The sequence below is a fragment of the Musca autumnalis genome, unplaced genomic scaffold (assembly GCF_047663935.1).
Source record: "Musca autumnalis isolate F117 unplaced genomic scaffold, ASM4766393v1 scaffold_5, whole genome shotgun sequence".
In the NCBI taxonomy this organism is placed as follows: domain Eukaryota; kingdom Metazoa; phylum Arthropoda; class Insecta; order Diptera; family Muscidae; genus Musca; species Musca autumnalis.
The window spans coordinates 20,519,631-20,542,312 of NW_027412088.1; the positions used below are offsets into that span (position 1 = coordinate 20,519,631).

At 41.9% G+C, this 22,682-nt stretch overlaps 1 protein-coding gene across 1 annotated transcript in view; it reads right to left on the bottom strand.

The window, feature by feature from the left end:
• Nucleotides 1-22,682, bottom strand: part of LOC141406218 (uncharacterized) — a 51,904-nt gene that overhangs the window by 12,270 nt on the left and 16,952 nt on the right. The window contains exons 2-3 of the mRNA XM_073991418.1: nt 14,803-14,883; nt 4,067-4,186 (exon numbers count right to left, since the gene is read on the bottom strand). Coding sequence (XP_073847519.1) covers nt 4,067-4,186; nt 14,803-14,883 — 201 coding nt within the window. The remainder of the gene's footprint in view (nt 1-4,066; nt 4,187-14,802; nt 14,884-22,682) is intronic.

The following is a 22,682-nucleotide window of genomic DNA, read 5'->3' on the forward strand; positions in this document are numbered from 1 at the left end:
TCCTACACTCCAACATTAATCTTTATTCCAAATTTCAGGATGCCAGCTCTATTCGTTCACCAAATACAAATTGTACCAAATTTAGTACCATTTTTTTCTTTCAGTACCCATAAGTACGAATTTCCAAAACTACCTCAATCCTATACTCCAAAAGTAATGTTAATTCCAAATTTCAAGATTCCAGCTCTATCCGTTCACCCAAATACAAAGTGTAACAAATTTAGTACTATTTTGTACTTTTCGCACCCATAATCACGAATTTCCAAATCTTCTTCAATCCCACACTCCAAATTTAACCTTATCAGGTTTCCAGACCTATACGTTCAATCAATTCCAAATTGTACCAAATTTAGTACGTTTCGTACACATAAGTACAAATTTCCTAACCTATCCCATATCTCAATCCTACACTGCAACAGTAATCTTAATCCCAAATTTCAGTTTTCCAGCTATTTCCGTTAACTTAAATCCAAGTTATACTAAATATAGTACCAATTAGTACTTTTCGTTCACATAATTTACGAATCTCCAAACCTATCTCAATCCTACACTCCAACAGTAATCTTAATTCCAAATTTCAAGTTTGGAACTCTATCCGTTCACCCAAATCAAAGTTGTACTAAATTTTGCTCCATTTAGTACTTTTCGTAGACAAAGTACGAATTTCCAAAACTATCCCCATATCTCAATGCTATACTCCGTCTTAATTCCAAATTTCAGGTTTCCAGCTCTATCCTTTCACCCAAATCCAAATTGTACTAAATTTAGTACCATTTAGTACTTTTCGTACACATGAGTACGAATTTCCTAAGCCACTTCCTTTTATAAACACCACTTCCCAATCTTCATTTACATACCAAATTCCAAATTTCCAGCTAAATCCCTTCAAAATATACAACTTGTACTAAATTTTGTAACTTTTAGTACCCATAAGTACAAATTTCCAAAACACATCAATCCTACACTTCAACAGTAATCTTAATTCCAAATGTCAGGATTCCAGCTCTATCCTTTCACCCAAATCGAAATTGTACGAAATTTAGTACCATTTAAAACTTTCCGTACCCATAAGTACTAATTTCTAAAACCACTTTAATCCTACACTCCAACAGTAATCTTAATGCCAAATTTCAGGATTCCAGCTCTATTCGTCCTCCAAATACAAATTGTACCAAATTTAGTACTATTTAGTACTTTTCGTACCCATAATTACGAATTTCCAAATCTTCTTCAATCCCACACTCTAACTGTAACCTTAACTCCAAATTTCAGGTTTCCAGACCTATCCGTTCAATCAATTACAAATTCTACCAAATTTAGTACCATTTAGTACTCTTCGTACACATACATAAGTACAAATTTCCAAAACTACCCCATATCTCAATCCTACACTGCAACAGTAATCTTAATCCCAAATTTCAGGTTTCCAGCTATTTCCGTTAACCCAAATCCAAGTTGTACTAAATACAGTACCATTTAGTACTTTTCGTTCACATAATTTACGAATTTCCAAACCTATCTCAATCCTACACGCCAACAGTAATCTTAATTCCAAATTTCAGTTTTCGAATTCTATCCGTTCACCCAAATCCAAGTTGTACTAAATTTAGTACCATTTAGTACTTTTCGTACACATAAGAACGAATTTCCAAAACTACCCCCATATCTCAATCCTATACTCCGTCAGTAATCTTAATTCCAAATTTCAGGTTTCCAGCTCTATCCGTTCACCCAAATCGAAATTGTACTAAATTTAGTACCATTTAGTACTTTTCGTACACATGAGTACGAATTTCCTAAACCATTTCCTTTTATAACACCACTTCCAAACCTTCATTTACATACCAAATTCCAAGTTTCTAGCTAAATCCGTTCAAAATATAAAACTGGTACTAAATTTTGTAACTTTTAGCACTTTTCGTACACTTAGAGGTGGAATTTCGAAAAACCCTTTGGTACATCTTTCTAGCTCTCCATCAGTTATGCTCATTCCAAATTTCAGAATTCTAGCTTTTCCCGTTTGCCTAATACAAAGGGTACCATATTTAGTACCTTTTTGTACTTTTCGTACCCTTCTAGGTCGAATTTCCAAAAACCCAGCCTTATCTCAGCCCTACACACCAACAGCAACCCACAGTCAAAATTTCAGCTTTCTAGCTTCAGCGGTTTCGTCTGGGCGATGATATGCCAGTCAGTCAGTCAGTCACTCACTCACTCACTCAGTCATCACTAAGCTCTTTTATATATATAGATTATTATTATTATTATTATTATTATTATTATTATTATTATAAATATAAATATTATTATTATTATTTTAACAGTGGTCCACATTCAAAATTTCACGATTATAGCTTTATCCGTTTAGTAAATTTCCCATTTTAAAATACCGAGAACCCAGCCTTTCTCACCAATTACCCATTTCTCACCAATTACACATACCCACATTTCAAATTCCAAAGGTTCTAGTTTCAATTATCACTAATTTCTTTTGTATATTAAGTTTATATTTATTTAAAAAATCAAGCAGATACATATACACATACATGCATATGTGTGTATTTCAGCTTATGTAATTTACAACTTAAAACTAAGTATAACCTTAGGGGAAATGAAACATTAACAACAACAGCAGCATTTCTTGGGCCAATTATGATCCGCTTAGCCATAATTAAATCATCGGTAATGGTACGTGCGGCAAAGGGTTGCATTGTAGGGCAAAGTTTTTGGCCATATTACATGAACTTTCATCCTGCCACATCTCAGGGGGACAATGTAGGAATGTTTCAGCATTAACACAGCCATAAACCATGCTGGCATATGGAGAACAGCCTAAGCCATCGATTTTCGGATAAGTTTTTATGCCTTTGGCCTGCATTGTGTTTTTGACTGCAAACAACGATGATGATGACGACGACGACAAACGACATAAAACAAAAGGAAAGGAAAAAAGGCAATAGATAAAGGATACAAATGAGAATTGTAAAAAGTTTTTTTTGGTTTTGTTATGGATGTAATGGAAATCATGTGGGAAATTTTCTTTGTTTTTTGATAGTTTACGTGGTTATTAGACATAACGATAGGCAATTTATCTTTTGAGATGAATGTTCTTTGCCTTTTGGGAACGTAATTTGAGTATGGCTTTGACAATGTTTTTGTGTGAAGTGGAGATATGGGTATGACAAATATTGAGTGGTGTGTGGTGGGAAGGAGGAGAATAGTTTTGCGGTGTTACACATGATGCATGAAATGTGGAATTTTAGATAATAATATTTTGTGACATAAGAGGATGATAGTTATGTTAGACATGAGTGTTAAATGTAAAAAGCCAGGCAAGAAAGTAAAGGACTACATGATATATAACACTTATACCCTCATTGCCTAGGTTTGATGTAAGTAGATGTGGAGTTAAAAATAAAAATATTACGGTGATCTTAGAACTTATATTAAAAAGGTTTAAATTGCTATAAATCCGTTTAAATATTGCTATATAACATCACTCACACACAAATGTCAATACGTACTATTAGCCAAGCATGTCTGAAAGGATGTCACAATGGTCGGCACAATAATCTTATCACGTTGTTCAATGTTATTTTGCAAAAAGTTTTTGACAGTCTCCATATGAATATCGCCATCAATAAGGGAACCTGTTTCACGATAGATACATTCAGGATAGCACTGGTTGTTGATGAAGATGATGACAACAGACAAGGGGCGCGCACACAAACATAAATTTAATGGTCATCATTTTTAATGGGATCGGAACGAAAAATATAAGACAAATGAAATAAAACAAAAAATAGGAGATTTGAATAACATGTAAATAATAAGGATTTTTTTTAGATTTATTTCCTTTATAAGCCTTATTTTATTAGTCATTTTATAGGTTATGACTAGTTTCTTGGCTAACAATAAATCAAATTATAGCTTAGGAAGAAGATTCAAGGATTTCATATCAAAATGAAATCCACAATGACTGATAATGTGTTGAAGATAATATGACATTTCTATCTTCAATATTGCCTATTTTATTTTGAATAGATTCAATTTGTATTTCACTTACCACATGAGCATAGACTGGATAATTTGGATTATGTGACTTTAAGGCTTTAACATATTTATGGCATTTTTCAACTGCTGCTCCCAGGTTGATGTTGGGTAATCTACAACATTTACTGATGTCCTGAAAATAAATAAATAAAATAGAATTTTGAGTCGCGATTTTTATAGAAAATTTAAAACGGTTGCATACATAGTTGTTGGAATAAAAATTCGGTATATTGTATTATTTTGGGGTGACGTAGGGGATGGAAGATACCAAGGAACGGTCCTGACCGGTTTTAACATGGCAAAGCCCAGGATTTATCTTGGTCCCTCTTTCATCTCAAGTGGATACTGACCTCCCCGTGATGTCACCTGGGTAACTGCCTTTAACACACGTTAAAGGTAGTGAGCTAACATGTGCACGCGTTCACCCATAAGAACGTTAAAAACTTGGGTTCAGGCATCGGGTTAGTAACCCTCCCCTAGAAAAAACTGCCTACTATGAAGAAACGAAAGAAAATAAAAACAAACCCCTCTAAAGTTGATGAACCCCGCAAACGTTTTAAGGACCATGATCTGCGAATGTGCACCTGGAAGGTGCAGTCTTTGCATTGGCAGACGTACTTGAAAAGTACAAGGCCGATATTACTGCCATACAGGAAATACGATGGATTGGGAAAGGCGTCACAACAACACCTAAAGGTGACGCACTGTATTATAGCTGCCATGACGTAAAGCATGAGTTTGGTTGCGGATTTGTAGTTAGTCGAAGACTAAAACATCTGGTATCCAACATCACCCCAGTGAATGAAAGAGTTGCTGCAATTCGAATAAAAGCTAAATTCTTCAAAATCAGCTTTATTTGCGCTCATGCTCCCACTGAAGAAAAGGACGAACAGACCAAAGATATATTTTACGAGCGCTTAGAAGAAACATATGACCGTTGCCCTTAACATGACATTAAAATTATACTTTTCGATTTTAATGCCAAAATTGGAAAGGAGAATATCTTTGGCCCAACAGTCGGGAATTTAGTCTCCACAGTGAAACATCTGACAATGGTATCTGACATGACTTTGCAGCTGCAAGAAACATTAGCAGTACCAGATTTAATCATCTCGATATTCATAAGGGCACCTGGCTGTCTCCAGATCAAAGAACAAGTAATCAAATTCATCATGTTGTGATAGATGGAAGACATTCATCGAGCGTGTTGGATGTACGATCGTTCCGAGGCGCAAACATTGATTCAGACCACTACATTGTTGCAGCAAAGGTACGTACCCGTCTAAACGTTGCAAATAAAGCACGAACAGACACAATTCGGAAATTGGACATCGATAGGCTGCAAACACAACAGATAGCCACAGCATATTCCACTCAACTAGCCCAATTGCTTAATGCGATCACTCCTTGTCTCGATAACATAACAACACAATGGCAACATATTGCCCACTCCATGCAAACAGCCGCAAAATCCATACTTGGATACCAGAGACCTCCACAAAGGAATTCATGGTATGACCAAGAGTGTCGTGCTGCTACCGAAGAGAAAAATGCGGCATATAGAGCTACTTTACAATCAGTAGCAACGCGTAGCGCACGAGAGAGATATCGGGAGAAAAGGAGAGAGAGGAGAAACGTCTTTTCCTCAAGAAAAAGAGAGAAATGGAAAAGCGGGAGTGTGAAAAAATCGAGATGTACAGAAGCCAGAATGAAGTCCGAAAATTCTATCAAAGAGTGAAACATCAAACAGAGGGCTTTGGTACAGGCACATCCTCCTGTAGAGGCCAGCAAGTAACATATACAGATAGCGTGCTAAGGATATGGAAGGAACATTTCTGCAATCTGCTGATATCCAATAGTAGCGAAGGCGATGATACCATAGATCCAATCCCAGAAGATGGTAAAGAATGTATACCGCCCGGCCGAGATAAGGTAAAAACAGCAATCAACCGGCTGAAGAATAATAAAACAGCCGATGGCTTACCAGCCGAGCTGTTTAAAACCGGAGGCGACGTGCTGATAAGGTGTATGCATCAGCTAGTTAGCTGGCAGGAAGAACGCGTACCCGACGATTGGAACCTGAGCATCCTATGTCCCGTCCACAAGAAAGGAGATAACACTGTATGCTCTAACTATAGGGGCATAAGTCTTCTCCCTATTGCCTACAAGATAGTGTCAGGGATATTGCGCGAACGACTAAAGCCCATGGTCAACAAAATAATTGGACCATACCAATGCGGCTTTAGACCTGGCAAGTCCACCATTGACCAGATATTTACCCTGCGGCAAATCCTAGAGAAGACCCAAGAGATGCAGATCGACACATATCACCTTTTTGCCGATTATAAAGCAGCCTTCGACAGCCAACTACGTTCAAAGGTATTCCATGCAATGTCTGAATTTGGTATCCCCGCAAAGCTCATTCGGCTTTGTAAAATGACTTTAACTGATACTAGGTCCTCAGTTTAAGTTGGAAAGAACCTCTCAGAAGAATTTTGTACCAAAAGAGGTTTCAGACAAGGAGACAGCCTTTCGTGTGACCTATTCAACATTTTGCTGGAAAAGGTAATACCAGATGCAAATGTCAAAAGAAATGGCACAATTTACACCAATAGCCACATGTTACTTGCTTATGCTGATGACATAGACATCACGGGACGATCAGTAAAGGAAGTAACTGATACCTTTAGGAAGGTTGAAGCAGAATCTGCGAAAGTGGGTCTGGAGGTAAACGGCGAAAAGACCAAATTGATGGTGTAGACGCGCAAAGCGTCCATAGAGCTCGGACCAACTGTGAAAGTTGTTTTGAGGTAGTTAAAGACTTCGTCTACCTCGGCACTGCCATAAACACAACAAACAACATCAGTTCTGAAATAAGAAGAAGAATTGTATTGGCCAACAGAAGCTACTATGGTTTAAGTAAGCAGTTTAAAAACAAAGCCACATCTCGTCAAACAGAAATAACACTATACAAAACGCTGATACTACCCGTGCTAATGTATGGCTCCGAAGCATGAGCACTTGCGCAAGCATATAAGGCAGTGCTTGGTGTGTTTGAGAGGAAAATATTTCGAATGATCTACGGGCCGATTAGCGTTGACGGTGAATATCTACGTCGTATGAACCACGAACTATATCAGCTATACAAAGACATGAATATAGTTAAACGTATCGAGATGCAACGACTGCGTTGGCTAGGCCATATCATAAGAATGAGCGATGATGAACCCGCTAAAAAGGCGTATGAATACATGCCACATGGCGGTGCATGCAGAATTGGCAGGCCTAAGCTTCGATGGAGCACACAAGTGGATGAAGAAATGAAAAGGCGCGGTATTCCAAAAAGTCAAGCGAAAAACAGAGAGGAATGGAGATCTTTTCATAGTTCGGTCTGTGGAACAAATGTTCTGTAATGGGCCAGCTAAGTAAGTAAGTATTATTTTAGGTGTTATTCCGGGCAAAGTAGTCCTTTGGGAAAAAATTCAAAAAATATATGTAGCATGATCGTACCGACTACCCGCTATTAACATGTCAACACCATCCGAGAAGTTACCTTAAACACCCAAGGGAGATGCAATACTCCTACTATGAAAGTCTTTTTGGTTGTCGGTTGGGAAGTGGATTGTTGCGACTTGTTGAATCATATCTGTCCGAGAGTAATCTTCGACAGACCTAATTCAATATGCCTCTGCAACCTTGGGGATCCTCTGGATCTTCAGTATGCTGAGATTAGAGAAGTGGCATCTAAGAGAGAATAATCTCTAATAGATCTCTGCTCCTCTCTCCTCTGCACTCTGCAGATATCATGGATCCCCCGTGGAGCAAAAATGGAACTGGGTACTTCCTCTCAAATAAACAACTACAATGGGTAGGAAAAATAAACGAAATAAAGTTACGGCACAGGGCCTAAATAACCCAGTGGTGGGGGCAAGCGTTTTTGAGACCACAAGCCATGTGTTGTCGAGATCATGTGATTGTGATCCGGTTGTTTTAGGTGTGGATGCCTTAGCACCTGCATCCGTATTTGCTACAAGTGCACACAATACTAACGATAGGAAAGTTGATGGGCTGGCGATTCTTAAGCACAATTATGAAGCCAAGATTGGTGCAAACAATTCCGCACGGCTGACAGGACTAATTCTTTGGGCGGGACGACCTAGACGAGGCTCTGAAGACTATTGAGAATAGCTTGGAGAGACAAAGTAGGGTACTTCTCGACAAAATGGAAAAAATTGTTTCAGAAAGGCAGAATCAGGACATGCCTTTCAACTTGATCCTAACTGATGACGTGCTGGACTCTACGGTGATCCCACTCAAGTATACGAGGGAAGACCCGAGTAAAATGGACATGCCTCTCAATTTGACCCTAACTGACGACAAGCTGAACACTACGGTGATCCTAGCCCAGTACACTAGGAAAGACGAAAGTAAAATCGCTGAAGGGGGCCAGTAGTAGGATTCTCTAACTTATTTTTTGTGTTACCGAAAAAAAAAATCGGTAAAATTAAATAAATGTTGACAACACTCTTACTAGAAGTAGGTAGAAGTTTACGACTACTTTCTATTCGTCGCTAACTTACCGACAAACATGGTTAAGTGCCGAAATTATAAAAATTTTTATTTTACCGATTTTTGTCGGTAACTCAAGAAATGAGTTAAAGAATCGCACTACTCTAATGCTCAACTGGCAGCAAGCTTAGTTCCAGCTGGTCGCATGCGCCTGCCGGTAAAGAACTTCAAAGGCAGGTTGCAATAGGGTCCAACAACAGTCAATGGCAGAACTGCCAGAATGTTAAGGATACGAAGCACAATAAATGTGCTGTACCTGTTGTTGCTCAAACCAAAACTTCTAAATAGGCTGCGAGGTAAAACGAAAAGAAAAGCAAAAAGATGCAGTCGATCACTACTCCGAGGCTGAGCTCAATCCAGAGCGAAATGATAAAGGCTAAAGAGCGTACTCCTAAACCAAATGATTTTCGTAAAGGTTAAAATTTGGCGAGGGGTTTTGACTCTAAGCCCAACTCAAACTCGGAAGGCAAGGGTTAAGGAGAAACAGACCAAAAAAATCTCCACAGGATATAAGGAAGTCAAGGCGACTGGAAGAACTGAGAAACTACCAACTTCACATCATTTACAGCATGTGAAGTGGTTTCGATCTTCAGAAGACCCCATGAACCCATCGACCTCCTATGCAGCTGCCATTGCCCAATGCCGAGCAGGTAACTAACTCCTCGGAAAAAAACGAACTTCAAGGCATTTCTTTAGATCATGAAGACCTCTCCTGATGTACCTGGGTGTGGGAAACCTGCCTACTAGATTGTGGTAGGGATGCTCACAGCCAAACAGGTACTGTGTCGATAAAAACTTGTTGTGCTGAAGCACTCGTACATCTTCGTAATAAAGATGGTTCATTGGTATCATGAGGAGGCGCCTTGTAGCAATCCTAAGGGCGGCATTGCATTTGAAAATTGTATCACTGCACCCTCTGGTAACAGACCGGCTCAATGCCTTGCAAGATATCAGAAACGTTTCTTTGTCAGCAACTTGAGGACCTTGTTCCCACTCCTGATCCTATAGAAAATAGATGTAGCTTGAACATGCTATCGATCGATACGCCCAATATCTTGGGGTAGTTAGTGGTTGGAATCAGGACACCACTTCATTTAAAACGTTCAGATGGTGAACAGTGTAAAAGTGGGTTCCGATGGGATATGACGTCTGGAGGAGGTGGGATTTCAGGAAGGTAGAGGTTAAACACTTTCGGAGATATCACCCCGTCTTGGGGAACTCCCTGTTTCACTCTGCGGGTCTTCGAATTCTTATTTCTAAATTCAAGAAACGAATAGCTTATTATCCAACTTGACTGAGAGGAAGTCTTCTCTATGCCCTCGAACGGGAAGGAGTAGTCAAGAATCTTCCTTACAGGCGACAAAAGGGAAATCGGTCTGTACGATTCGCCAATTTGTTCAGTCAGCGCTATATCCTCATGATGAGTATTAAAGTTATTCATATCTCTACCTTAGCTGTCCTTTACTTTAGAACTACAGTCTTATATTTCATGAATGGTTGGTTCACTAAAGCCAAGCTCAGGCGTGATAGGCCTGTACTGGCCAGACTGGTGTATAAGGAAGGCAATTCCTCCTCCTCCTCCGCTGTTTGTATGATCATTCCGCAAAAAGTTGTAATCATTGCTACGTTGTTAGCTGCAGATGACGGTGAGCTTTGTTTCCTGGGTCGTGGTGACCATGATGTTTCTTCAAATCACCATGTCTACAACTTCGCCCGGTGCAGGAAGCTAAACGTTCTTTAAGATGCTGCATTTGCTGCTGTTGGAGGGACTGGCCTCTCGTATTCTGACGACGATGAATTCGACTCATTCTCCACTTCTTGTACTATCCTTCAGCAACAAGTTGTAATTATCGCAACGTTGCAAGCTACAGGTGACGGTGATCTTTGTTTCCTGGATCGCGGCGACCATGATGTTTCTTCGACTCATAACGCTCATACAACATTGATCACTTTGTTGCGGAGCCCGCTGAAAACCTAGGTGTAAGATGCGTTTGCTGCTGTTGGGGAGACTGCGGGGCGTCTTGTGTTCCGACGACGAAAGTGGAGGCACGTTGGGCGATGCTCTGGCGCAGCAATCTGCAAAATAACTCCTATCGCAGTAGTCATCGAGTCGACTAAGACCCGAGCAGCATCTGAAGTTCACCCATTACGTCTCACCGAAGTCGATATATGGTGAATGCGGGTCTGGTAAACGGAACAGATTCATTGCTTGGTGGTTTCTCTCTATACCACCACGAATCAAAAGAGCTCAGATCCGGCATTCAGGCTTGCAGCTCCCATGGTGAAAAAGTTATACGAACGCAAACACATAATTGTTGAGGTGGTGGTCCCTGGTCGAAGGTTTCTCCAAGTCAATCCTGGCGCAGCAGGCAGCATCTTAATTCCAATCGCAGCAGTCGTGGAAGGGCTAGGTCCAGATCAGCAAATTTCTCAGCTGCTATGTTCTCCGACGACCGCATTCACAAGATAGTTGTTTATGACATCTGCGACTGCATCTGTGTGAACGCTATTTAAACCTGCTGGATAGGCTTGTTGATCTAGGAGTTCTCTCTTTTTGTGTTGGACCTTGAAGATCCCTTCTGTCATGCCTGGGTGGACCGGACCGGTTCTATCGACTGGACCGTTGCACTTATTTTCGCGGACCACACTGGCACCGCATAGCTTACCACAGGCTTATAACGCCTATCGTGTTATATGTGGCCAAAAAGGTTTCTTTATCTGCACCCCAAGTGCTATCGGCTAGGGACTTTAGGACCTCTTAGCTTATCAGATAGCTGCGGCATGCGGGGACGTCGTAAACATGCTGTCGAATGTGATCCCTAGAATCTTGGGGTATTTGGTGGTCGGAATTTTGCTACCATCGACCATGATATTTAACTCAGTGCTCACCTTTGCAGTCCATGTGGTGAACAGAGGGTTCGTAGATTTAGTGGAGTGTGGCTAGCAAAAGGTTGAGAACTTTAGGGAGATACTCCTCTACCAGCTCATCCAGCTGTTTCAGCATTACCATGGAGATTCCATCAGGGCCCAACTCGTTGGATGATTTAGCGTTGTTAATCGCATTCGCAACATCATCCATTGTAAACTGTGGTGATTCATCCTCGGCAGGAAGAGATCTAATGTGACATAGTGCTCTTCTCTTTGCCATGTCACCCCCGGGGTGCTCGACAAATTGTCGATTGAAATAACTTGCGCACCTCTTCGGGTCAGTCAGGGTAATGTCGCCAAGCGTGACTGAGGTCCTATCTTCCTTCTTTCCAGGGTTCGAGAGTGACTTAACCGTTGTCTACAATTCACCTATACCGCCTCAAATGTTGCAACTCTTCAGATGATTTAACCACTCGTTCCGCTTATGCTCGCCGACCAGCCTGTTATATTCCAGTGTCAGCTCCCTGACTCTGGGGTCACAGGGGTTAGCTCGACGAAGCTCATCACGCTCATTTGCTAATTCTCTCGTCTCTGCTGGGAAGTTTGGTCTCACTTCGGGTATTGGACCAGCAGATATACGGCGAGCGGCAGCTGCAGTGATGATGTCTTGGAATGTCCTTTCAGCTACCTGAACATCTAAAGTATTGGACAGATTTCTGAAGCGGTGTTTGATGAACTCTTTGAAACTCGCCCAATTAGCTTTCCCATGATTGACAAAAAGTGCGGCGTTCAGAGGTGATGAAATCGGGCGGTCTGCTGATGAAGACAATTGTGGGGAGTTGATCTGATCCAAGAGAAATGATGGGTTGCCAGGTAACGTCATTTGTCAGACCAGGTGACACGATGGTTGTGTCGGCCGAACTGTGACACTCTCCTCTAATTCTGCTAGGGGCGTCCTCATTGACAGAGCAAAACGTAGAGCTATCAATCTGCTCAGCCAGCGCTGTATCGAGGACCGAATGTCACAACTTATGATGCGCATTAAGGTACACCAAGACCAGACGGTTATGACCTACCAAAAGCGGTCTAATGCTAGGTTTGTAACCTGAAATATAGCTATTTACCAACTCTAAGCAACTCTACCTTCGAAGTTTCACACCTGACTGCTACTCCCATATATTCCATGTACGGGTCATTAGAGTCAGGCTCAAGCTAGATAGGTCAGTATTGGACAGACTGGTGCAATAGAAAAGCTAATCCCCCACCTCCAATTATTGAGCTTGGTTTATTGTACCGCCGCGACCTTGATGTTCTTCCGACTCATGAAATCTTCTATTTCCTCGATCTTACCTCGGAGTCCATTGTAATTAAATTGTAAAATGGATGCATTTTCTGGGATTGGGACAGCAACGGCTGGTGTTAAATGCTGTGTGTGCAGTTGATGTCGAGGGGACTGCGGGGGAGTTTCGTAATCTGTCGACGACTCACTGTGGAATGTATCCACGTAGCATGCAGCAACATAGACCCTGTCCAAGTCCAGAGCAACCCCTTAGATGCACCCCCTCCTGTCATCTATTGCATATCACCGAAGTTGAATATGGGTGAAGATGCGGATGTGACAAACTGAGCACAAATAAATTGGTCCTGGGTTTTCCTCCGTCCCGGCACGAATCAAAAGAATTCGGAACAGGCATTGCGGGATATGCTGCTCCCAATGCAGAATAACGAAACAAATACAAACACGTGTACACTGAGGTGGCAGCCGCTGGCCGGAACGCTGATGTAGGTAGGTTTGATAGGGCAGTTGAAGAGGTGCAGTGTTGTTGTTGCAGAAGCAGTGTCGCTGTGTTGGCAGACACTGACCGAAACACTTTTGGTTTCGGGTCAATTCGGTACAAAAGAACCATCTGCCGTGGGATTGAGTGGTTCAGTGTGTCGTGCGAGCCTGTACCGCATTCTCGGCGGATGCTTTGTACGTTGTCATCGATCATTTAGACGGCTGTATCATCCGAAGTGTAGTTGAGCCTAAACTGTTGCTCTTCAGGGGGGAATGCGATACATGTCCAGCTTATCGCGTTATATGTGCCCAACAAAGAGTCTTTATCTGCACCCCAAGTGCTGCCGACTAGGGACTTGAGGATACTGTTTCTACATCTCAGCTTGCCGCGTAGCTGTGACATACGCGGACGTCGTGAACATTCTGTCGAATGTGACCCCATCTTGAGTTAGCTGGTGGTCGGAATTCTTCTATTCTTCTACCATCGGCCATAAGTTTAAACTCAATGCTCACCTTTTGCAGTCCATGTGGTGGCCGTAGATTTAGTGGCGGGTATTTCTTGGAACATGGAGGTTAGTTCAGTTAAATAGGAGTTCAGTTTTTCACAAAGGGCATCAAAGAAGGTACCTGACTCCAAGATCGTACAAGCATCTACTTACGTTACGACTAGCTATAGCTATTAAATAGTTCCGGAGATATCATCCCACCTTGAAGAACTCCCTGTTTCATTCTAATGTACACATGACTCTTGTAGAAGATTCCTCCGAGTCAATCTGGTGGATAGAACCGTTCTTTAGTTCATTTAGATGCTGCCGGCATGGGGTTTTAGAGCTTATGGGACATTATCTGAAGAAGAAAGTACTTGTCCTCGAAAAAAATATATATATCGTCCAAATTAGGGTCCGGAAGAGTACCTGTTTGACAAATTTAAAAACTATCCATGACATGTTCTTAAATGTGACTTATGCGTAAAATTTTGAAAGTTTGTGTGGAAGGTATCCGAAGGTATGGATCGATATATTCCACATTCGAATATAGTATATGCCTGGAGGAAATATGTTGATGTGTACAGTTTGAACCAAATCAATTGTTGCCTTGGAGAGTTCTCGTTCACTAACAATTTGGAGCTGTTGTGGGGAAGGTCCCCGAAGTAGTGCATTTATATGGCACATCCTTGATTCCGGTGGATAGATAGGTTTATCAGTTCATTTAGTTGCGCCGGTATGGGGTTTTGAAGCATGTCCCAGAAAGAATTACTACCCGTTCTAAAACATTTCAAAATTATCCAAGACATGTTGACATTTTGAAGGTATTGATTGATATATTTCACAATCGTCTTTAGTCTATATCTGGAAGAAATAGAGCGATGTGCGCAGTTTGTACCAAATCGGTTACTCCTTTAGAGAGAAGGTCCCTGCAATCCTTCGCATCGATATGGTCCATCTCCAAACTGTATCTAAGTTTAGCATTAAGTCCTAGGTTCTGTTGATTCTGTCTGCCTAATTGTATTTTTGAGGCCACTTTCAAATACTTACAAAATTATCAAATTTCGGTGGCTGTGAACAGTTAAAAGCTCCCATCATGGCATTGGTTGTGGCGGCATTCGCTGTGAAAGTCTGCATGAAATGACAAAAATCAGATTACAAATATGTTGGAATACAACAAAAAACCACTGAGACTTACAAATTCCAAAAGGACAACAAAAATTGGAAATAAATTTAAAATATTTTCATTATAAACAAATTTTATTTTCAAAGCCATTTTAGAAAATATTTTCAAAATCACTGAATTTGTTTTTTTGCGGGTTACTGGTGGAAAAATGATTGCAATTTGGAAAGTGTTTCCCTACTTATATAGAAGCAGCACTTAATACGAATTGAAAATTGATAACCTCTCTAACCCTCCCGCCATCATTGGACAGGTGGATAAGAGACAAAGTGTGTAGTCAAATTACCAATTGGCCACAACAACAATAATATTTGGTCAATATCAGTAGTTTATGGTCCAATGCACTGGCTCAGTTAGAAATTACTCAAACACACAAAAACAAATGCAGTCAATTTTTTAGGTATAAAATTTATATTCATATGTACGTAAGTATATGTATGTGTGTTTTTGATTCAATGTTTATTTGACATAGAATTATCTTTTGGTTTTCTAAAAAATTTTTGTAAATATTTTGCCTACCAATGGTTATTGGTAATTATTTTGTGTTATTTTAGTTTCCGTATTTCAACATTTTTTAATTGCCTCACAATCATTGACTTTTTTCCTCCCCCCTCTTCCAGAGTCACAATTGCAGATAAAAAGGTTAATGGTGTCATCATTTTCATTGTCGTTGGGGTTAAAAATGAAAATAGTTGGTAAACACTCTATGGCCACAATCAACTCAAGGTCAATATCATCATCATTTCTAGCTTTGGGTCATTGAAATGGTCGCTCATTCTTTTCTCTCGCGTGGAATGTGTTTCCTGTTGAACGCTTTTTGACCTCTATGCGACGAGTTCTATGGCCTGTTGGCCATGTTTTGTTTGTAGCGCTTTTTCGCTTTCATTTTCAACGCACAAAATAATTGTGGTGTTAGAAGAAGATCAACCGCAATGTTTAATGGTCCATTAAATTGACCGATTTTTTCTGGGGTTTAAATTTCATGGTAGTTTTTTTGGTGGTTTGTTCCCAGGCCAACCCTATTTATTTCTAGAAAAAAAAAAAAACAATAAAAACTAAAATTAATCAAAACAAATGACATCTTGTTATGCCCTTAGCCTTTAGGTTAACAAAGGTATATAAACTTTAATTAAAAAATGTTCCTCGTCGAAGTACATATTGATTTTAGATCCCACGTATGTTTGGGCGAAATCCGTTTCAGACTAGAAGATGGGGCATATTGTTTAGAGCATGGGCAAGTCTATGTTTCCCGACATAATAGCACTGTTCCTTTACGTGGAAGAATCTTCAAGTTTTACCACTTTTTATTCGAAAAGCGTTCCTTTACTTCAGCCGGTTTTACCACTTTCAAAAGTAAAGGAACAGACCAAATGTTGTTGTTGTAGCAGTGTTTTATTATTATGTTTGTATGTTCGTTCTCCTGTTCAATCTGGCTCTGGGTCTATCTCCAGTTCCAGGAAAGTGGCTACTTAGATGGGATGTAACCAGATCCACTGGAGTTAGATGAGTAGGTTTGGCGGGGCAGTTGAATAGGTGCTTAGTATTGTGCGGGCCCATGCCACATACTGGGCAGATGTCTTGCACGGTGCGATCGATTCCCGCCCAATATGAATTTAGGCGACTGTAATATCCCGAGCGTACTTACTTACTTAGCTGGCCCATTACAGAACATTTGTTCCATAGGCCGAACTAAGAAAAGATCTCCATTTCTCTCTATTTGTTGCTTCGCACTCTGGAATACCGCGCCTTTTCATCTCATCATCCACTTTTTTGCGCCATCTATTCCTTGGCCTGCCAATTCTGCGTGCACCGCCAAGCGGTCCGTATTTATACGCCTTTTTAGCGGGTTCATCATCGCTCATTCTTATGATATGGCCTAGCCAACGCAATCGCTGCATCTCGATACGTTTAACAATATTGATGTCGTTGTATAGCAGCCGTCAACGCAGATTGGTCCGTAGATCTTTCGAAGAATTTTTCTCTCAAACACACCAAGCACTGCCATGTCTGCTTGCGCAAGTACCCAGGCTTCGGAGCCATACATCAGCACGGCTAGTATCAGTGTTTTGTAGAGCGTTATTTTTGTTTGACGAGATGTGGCTTTGTTTTTAAACTGCTTACTTAAACCAAAGTAGCACCTGTTGGCCAGTACAATTCTTCTTTTTATTTCACAACTGATGTCGTTTGTTGTGTTTACGGAGGTGCCGAGGTAGACGAAGTCTTTTACTACCTCAATATTTTAGGAACCAACTTCCACAGTCGGACCGAGCTCAATGGACGCATTGCGCGTCGACACCATCAACTTGGCCTTCTCACCGTTTACCGCCAGACCCACTTTAGCAGATTCTCCTTCGATCTTCATAAAGGTGTCAGTTACTTCTTTTACTGATCGTCCCATGTTGTCTATATCATCAGCATAAGCAAGTAACATGTGACTATTGGTGTAGATTGTGCCACTTCTTTTGACGTTTGCCTCTCGTATAACCTTTTCCAGCAGGATGTTGAAGAGATCACACGAAAGGCTGTCTCCTTGTCTGAAACCTCTTTTGGTACCAAATTCTTCGGAGAGGTTCTTTCCTATTTTAACTGAGGACCTCGTGTCAGTTAATGTCATTTTACAAAGCCGGATGAGCTTTGCGGGGATACCAAATTCAGACATTGTTTGTAATACCTTTGAACGTAGCGGGCTGTCGAAGGCTGCTTTATAATCGACAAAAAGGTGGTAGGTGTCGATCTGCATCTCTTGGGTCTTCTCCAGGATTTGCCGCAGGGTAAATATCTGGTCAATGGTGGACTTGCCAGGTCTAAAGCCGCATTGGTATGGTCCAATTATCTCGTTGGCCATAGGCTTTAGTCGTTCGCACAATATCCCTGATACGATCTTGTAGGCAATAGGGAGTAGACTTATGCCCCTATAGATAGAGCATACAGTCTTATCTCACTTCTTGTGGACGGGGCACAGGATACTCAGGTTCCAATCGTCGGGTACTCGTTTTTCCTGCCAGATGGTGCTAACTAGCTGATGAATACACCTTATCAGCGCGTCGCCTCCGGTTTTGAACAGCTCGGCTGGTAAGCCATCAGCTCCTGCTGCCTTATTATTCTTCATCCGGTTTATTGCTGTCTTTACCTCATCTTTGCTGGGCGGTATACATTCAATACCATCTTCTGGGATTGGGACTGTAGTATCTTCGTCGTCTTCGCTGCTACTGGATACCAACAGTTTTGAAAAATGTTCTTTCCATATGCTGAGTACACTATCTGTATCAGTTACCAAATTACCTTGCTGGTTTCTACAGGAGGATGTGCCTGTACCAAAGCCATCAGTTTGATGCTTGACTCTTTGCTAGAATTTTCGGACTTCATTCTGGCTCCTGTACATCTAGATTTTTTCACACTCCCGCTTTTACATCTCTCTCTTTTTCTTGCGGAAAAGACGTTTCTCCTCTCTCCTTTTCTCCCTGTATCTGTCTCGTGCGCTACGCGTTGCTACGGATTGTAAAGTCGCCCTATATGCCGCATTTTGCTCTTCGGTGGCAGCACGACACTCCTGATCATACCATGGATTCCTTGGTGGAGGTCTCTGGTATCTAAGTATGGATTTTGCGGCTGTTTGCATGGAGTGGGCAATGCTTTGGCATTGCACTGATATGTTATCGGGATGAGGAGTGCTTTGATTAAGCAATTGGGCTAGTTGAGTGGAATATGCTGTGGCTATCTGTTGTGATTGCAGCTTATCGATGTCTAACTTTCGTGTTGTGTCTGTTCGCACTTTGTTTGCTACGTTTAAGTGGGTGCGTACCTTTGCTGCAACAAGGTAGTGGTCCGAATCAATGTTTGTGCCTCGGAACGATCGTACATCCTACACGCTAGATGAATGTCTCCCATCTATCACAAAGTGATCAATTTGATTTCTTGTTTTCTGATCTGGATACAGCCAGGTGCCCTTATGAATATCGAGATGTTTAAATCTGGTACTACTAACTACCATGTTTTTTGCAGCTGAAAAGTCTATCAGCCTCATACCATTGTCAGATGTTTCACTATGGAGGCTGTATTTCCCGACTGTTGGGCCAAAGATATTCTCCTTTCCAATTTTGGCATTAAAATCGCCTAGAATGATTTTAATGTCATGGGCAGGACAAGGGTCATATGTTTCTTCTAAGCGCTCGTAAAATATATCTTTGGTCTGTTCGTCCTTGTCTTCAGTGGGAGCATGAGCGCAAATAAAGCTGATGTTGAAGAATTTAGCTTTTATTCGAATTGCAGCAAGTCTTTCATTCACTGGGGTGAAGCAAGAGACAAGATGTTTTAACCTACGACCAACTACAAATCCGCAATCAAACTCATGGTTTGTGTCATGGCAGCTATAGTACAGTGGGTCACCTTTAGGTGTTGTTGTGACGCCTTTCCCAATCCATCGTATTTCCTGTATGGCAGTAATATCGACCTTGTACTTTTCAAGTACGTCTGCCAGTGCGAAGACTGCACCTTCTCTATAAAGAGTGCGAACATTCCAGGAGCAGATTCGCAGATCATGGTCCTTAAAACGTTTGCGGGGTTCGTCAACTTTAGAGGGGTTTGTTTTTCTTTTCTATATCTATATATATCTTCTATATCCCGAGCGTAATTTAGCCAAAACTACTCTGGTTTGTCGTGGTACTCCGATGACTGCTTTCACACAATAATTGCTTATGGCCTTAGCAACTGTGTCCGTGTGAATGCTGTTCAAACCTGCCTAACATGCCTGTTGATCTAGAGGTTCTCTCCTATATTGTTGGACCTCCGTCTCTACATACATAAATATGTTCCCACAACATCCTCGGAGAGACAAGGGAGACTTCTCTCCGTCTCTAGAGCATGAATATCCTTCTTGATATGCCTGGGTTTATCGGTGGCCAGCAGATGGTGATTGGGATGGCTCTCACGGCTCAACACCCGAGCAAGTACTGCAACGATAGCATCACATTATGTTGTCGCACTGGAAGAATCTTTGCCTCCTCATGTAGATGGTCCACTGTGGATTTGAGGAGGCATCCTGTTGCTGTTCTCAGGGCGGCGTTCTGACAAATTTGAATCTTATCCCACTGCGTGTCACATAAATTCGGGGATGAAACTGGCGCCGCATAGCTTACCACAGACCGACCTATCCCTTTATATGTGGTCAACAAGGTTTCTTTATCTGCACCCCAAGTGCTGCCGGCTAAGGACTTTATGACCTTGTTCCTACATTTCAGTTTATAGCAGATAGCTGTGGCATGCGAGGATGACGTGAAATTGGTGTCGAATGTGACCCCTAGAATCTTGGGCAGTTTGTGGTTGCAGTTCTGCTACCATCGACCCTGATATTCAACTCTCTTCTATACTGCGCCGTCCATGTGGTGAACAGAGTGGCCGTCGATTTAGTGGCGGATATCTGCATATTCCTTGCGTGGAAAAAAGTTGGTAAGATCGGTTAAATAGGAGTTCAGTCTCTCAAAGATGTCATCCGGGTAGGTACCTGACGCCAGGATCGTACAATCATCCGCATGCCGTACGATCTCAATGCCGTCTGGAGGGGGCGGAATACAGGAAAGGTAGAGGTTAAACAGTTTCGGAGATATCACCCCTCCTTGGGGAACTCCCTGTTTCACTCTACGGGGCATGGATTTCTTGTTTCTGAATTCCACATACGACTGGCGACCACACATATAGTTGATTATCCAACGTTTCAGACTTGGCCAGAGGGTTGTCTGCTCGATTTCCTAGAATAGTGTGGAGTGCTTGACAGTATCAAAGGCTTTTGATAAGTCAAGCGCCACCATCACTGTTCTATCACACGGCCGATCCTGGTTGAGTCCTCGACAAATATGTGTGGAGATGGCGTGCAGCGCTGTTGTCGTGCTGAGCTGCTTACGGAATCCATGCTGATGATCGGCAACTTGATAGCTATTTCTAATGCTTGGGAGGAGGACTAAGGCCTCACCAGTCTTCGCTACAGGTGACAAAAGCGAAATCGGCCTGTACGATTCAGCTTTGCTGGCATCCTTGTCTGGCTTCAGTAGCGGAACCACCATGCCCATTTTCCAGACTTCGGGAACAATAAGGGTGGCTAGTGACAGGTTGAGAACTTTAGTGAGATACTCCACTCCCGGCTCATCCAGCTGTTTCAACATTACCATGGAAATTCCGTCAGGGCCCAACGCTTTGGATGATATAGCGTTACTGATGGCAATCGCAACATCATCCATTGTAAACTTTGGTGGTTCATCCTCGGCAGAAAGAGATCTAATGCGACGTAATACTCTTCTCTTCGCCCTGTCACTCTCGGGGTGGTCGACAAACTGTCTATTGAAGTAACTTGCACACCTCTTCGTGTCAATCGACGTAACGTCGCCAAACGTGACTGAGATCCTGTCATCCCTCCTTCCGGGTTTGAGAGTGACTTAACCGTTGCCCACAATTTACTTATACCTGCTCCAATGTTGCAACTCTTCACATTATTTAACCACTTGTTCCGCTTATGTTCGCCGACCAGCCTGTTAACTTCCAGTGTCAGCTCCCTGACTCTGGGGTCGTCGGGGTTGTAAACTCTCATTTACTAATCCCGTCGCCTCTGCTGGGAAATTTGGTCTTACTTCGGGTATTCGACCAGCAGGCATACGGCGAGCGGCTGCAGCATTGGTGATGTCTCGGGACATCCTTTCCGCTACCCGAACATCAGAAGGATTGGGCAATTATCTGAAGCGGTGATTGGTGAACTCTGAAACTCGGCCAATCAGCTTTTCCATGATTGACGAATGCGCGCATGTGCGGCGTTCAGAGGTGATGAAATCGGGTTGTCTGCTGATGGAGACAATTATGGGGAGATGGTCTGATCCAAGGGAAATTACGGGTTGCCAGGTGAAGTCATTTGTCAGACCAGGGCCTTGATTCTTGTTCTATGAAAATTCGAAATGAAAAATATTTTCTTTATAAAATTTTGCATTTGACATTTATTTCCTTCATACAATTTTTCATTGCAAATTTTCATAGAACAAGAATTGAGCCCCAGGTGACACGATGGTTATGTCTGGCGAACTATGACACTCTCCTCTAATTCTGGCAGGGGCGTCCTCATTGACCGAGCAAAACGTAAAGCTATTAATCTGCTCAGCCAGCGCTATACCCTTCTGGTCGTTTCCGAGATCCGAATGCCACAACTCATGATGCGCATTAAAGTCCCCCAGGACCAGACGATTATGACCTTCCAAAAAACGGGCTAATGTCAGGCTAATAATCTGAGATACAGCTATTTTTCGGCGGGATGTATATGTTCAGCAACTCTATCTCGGAAGTTCCACACCTGACTGCTACCCCCATACATTCCATGTACGGGTCGTGCAGGCTCAAGCGAGATAGGTCTGTATTGAACAGACTGGTGCAAAAGGAAAGCTTATCCCCCACCTCCACATCTGGTGCGATCCTTCCTTATTACGTTGTAACCATCACAACGTACTGAGCTGGGGTCGTTCAGCATGGTTTCCTGTACCGCCGCTACCTTGATCTTCTTCCGATTCATAATTTACACCATTTCATCGATCTTACCTCGGAGCCCATTGCAATTAAATTGCAAAAAGGATGCATTTTCTGGGCATAATGCTCACATTATGGTGACCAACGGTGACCAAAAAATGCCAGCTGGTCACAATAACCATCGAACGGAGCGACTGACATTGTTTTAACAGTTCTGAAATGACGCTAACTGATTAGGATTTTCCCCAAATGA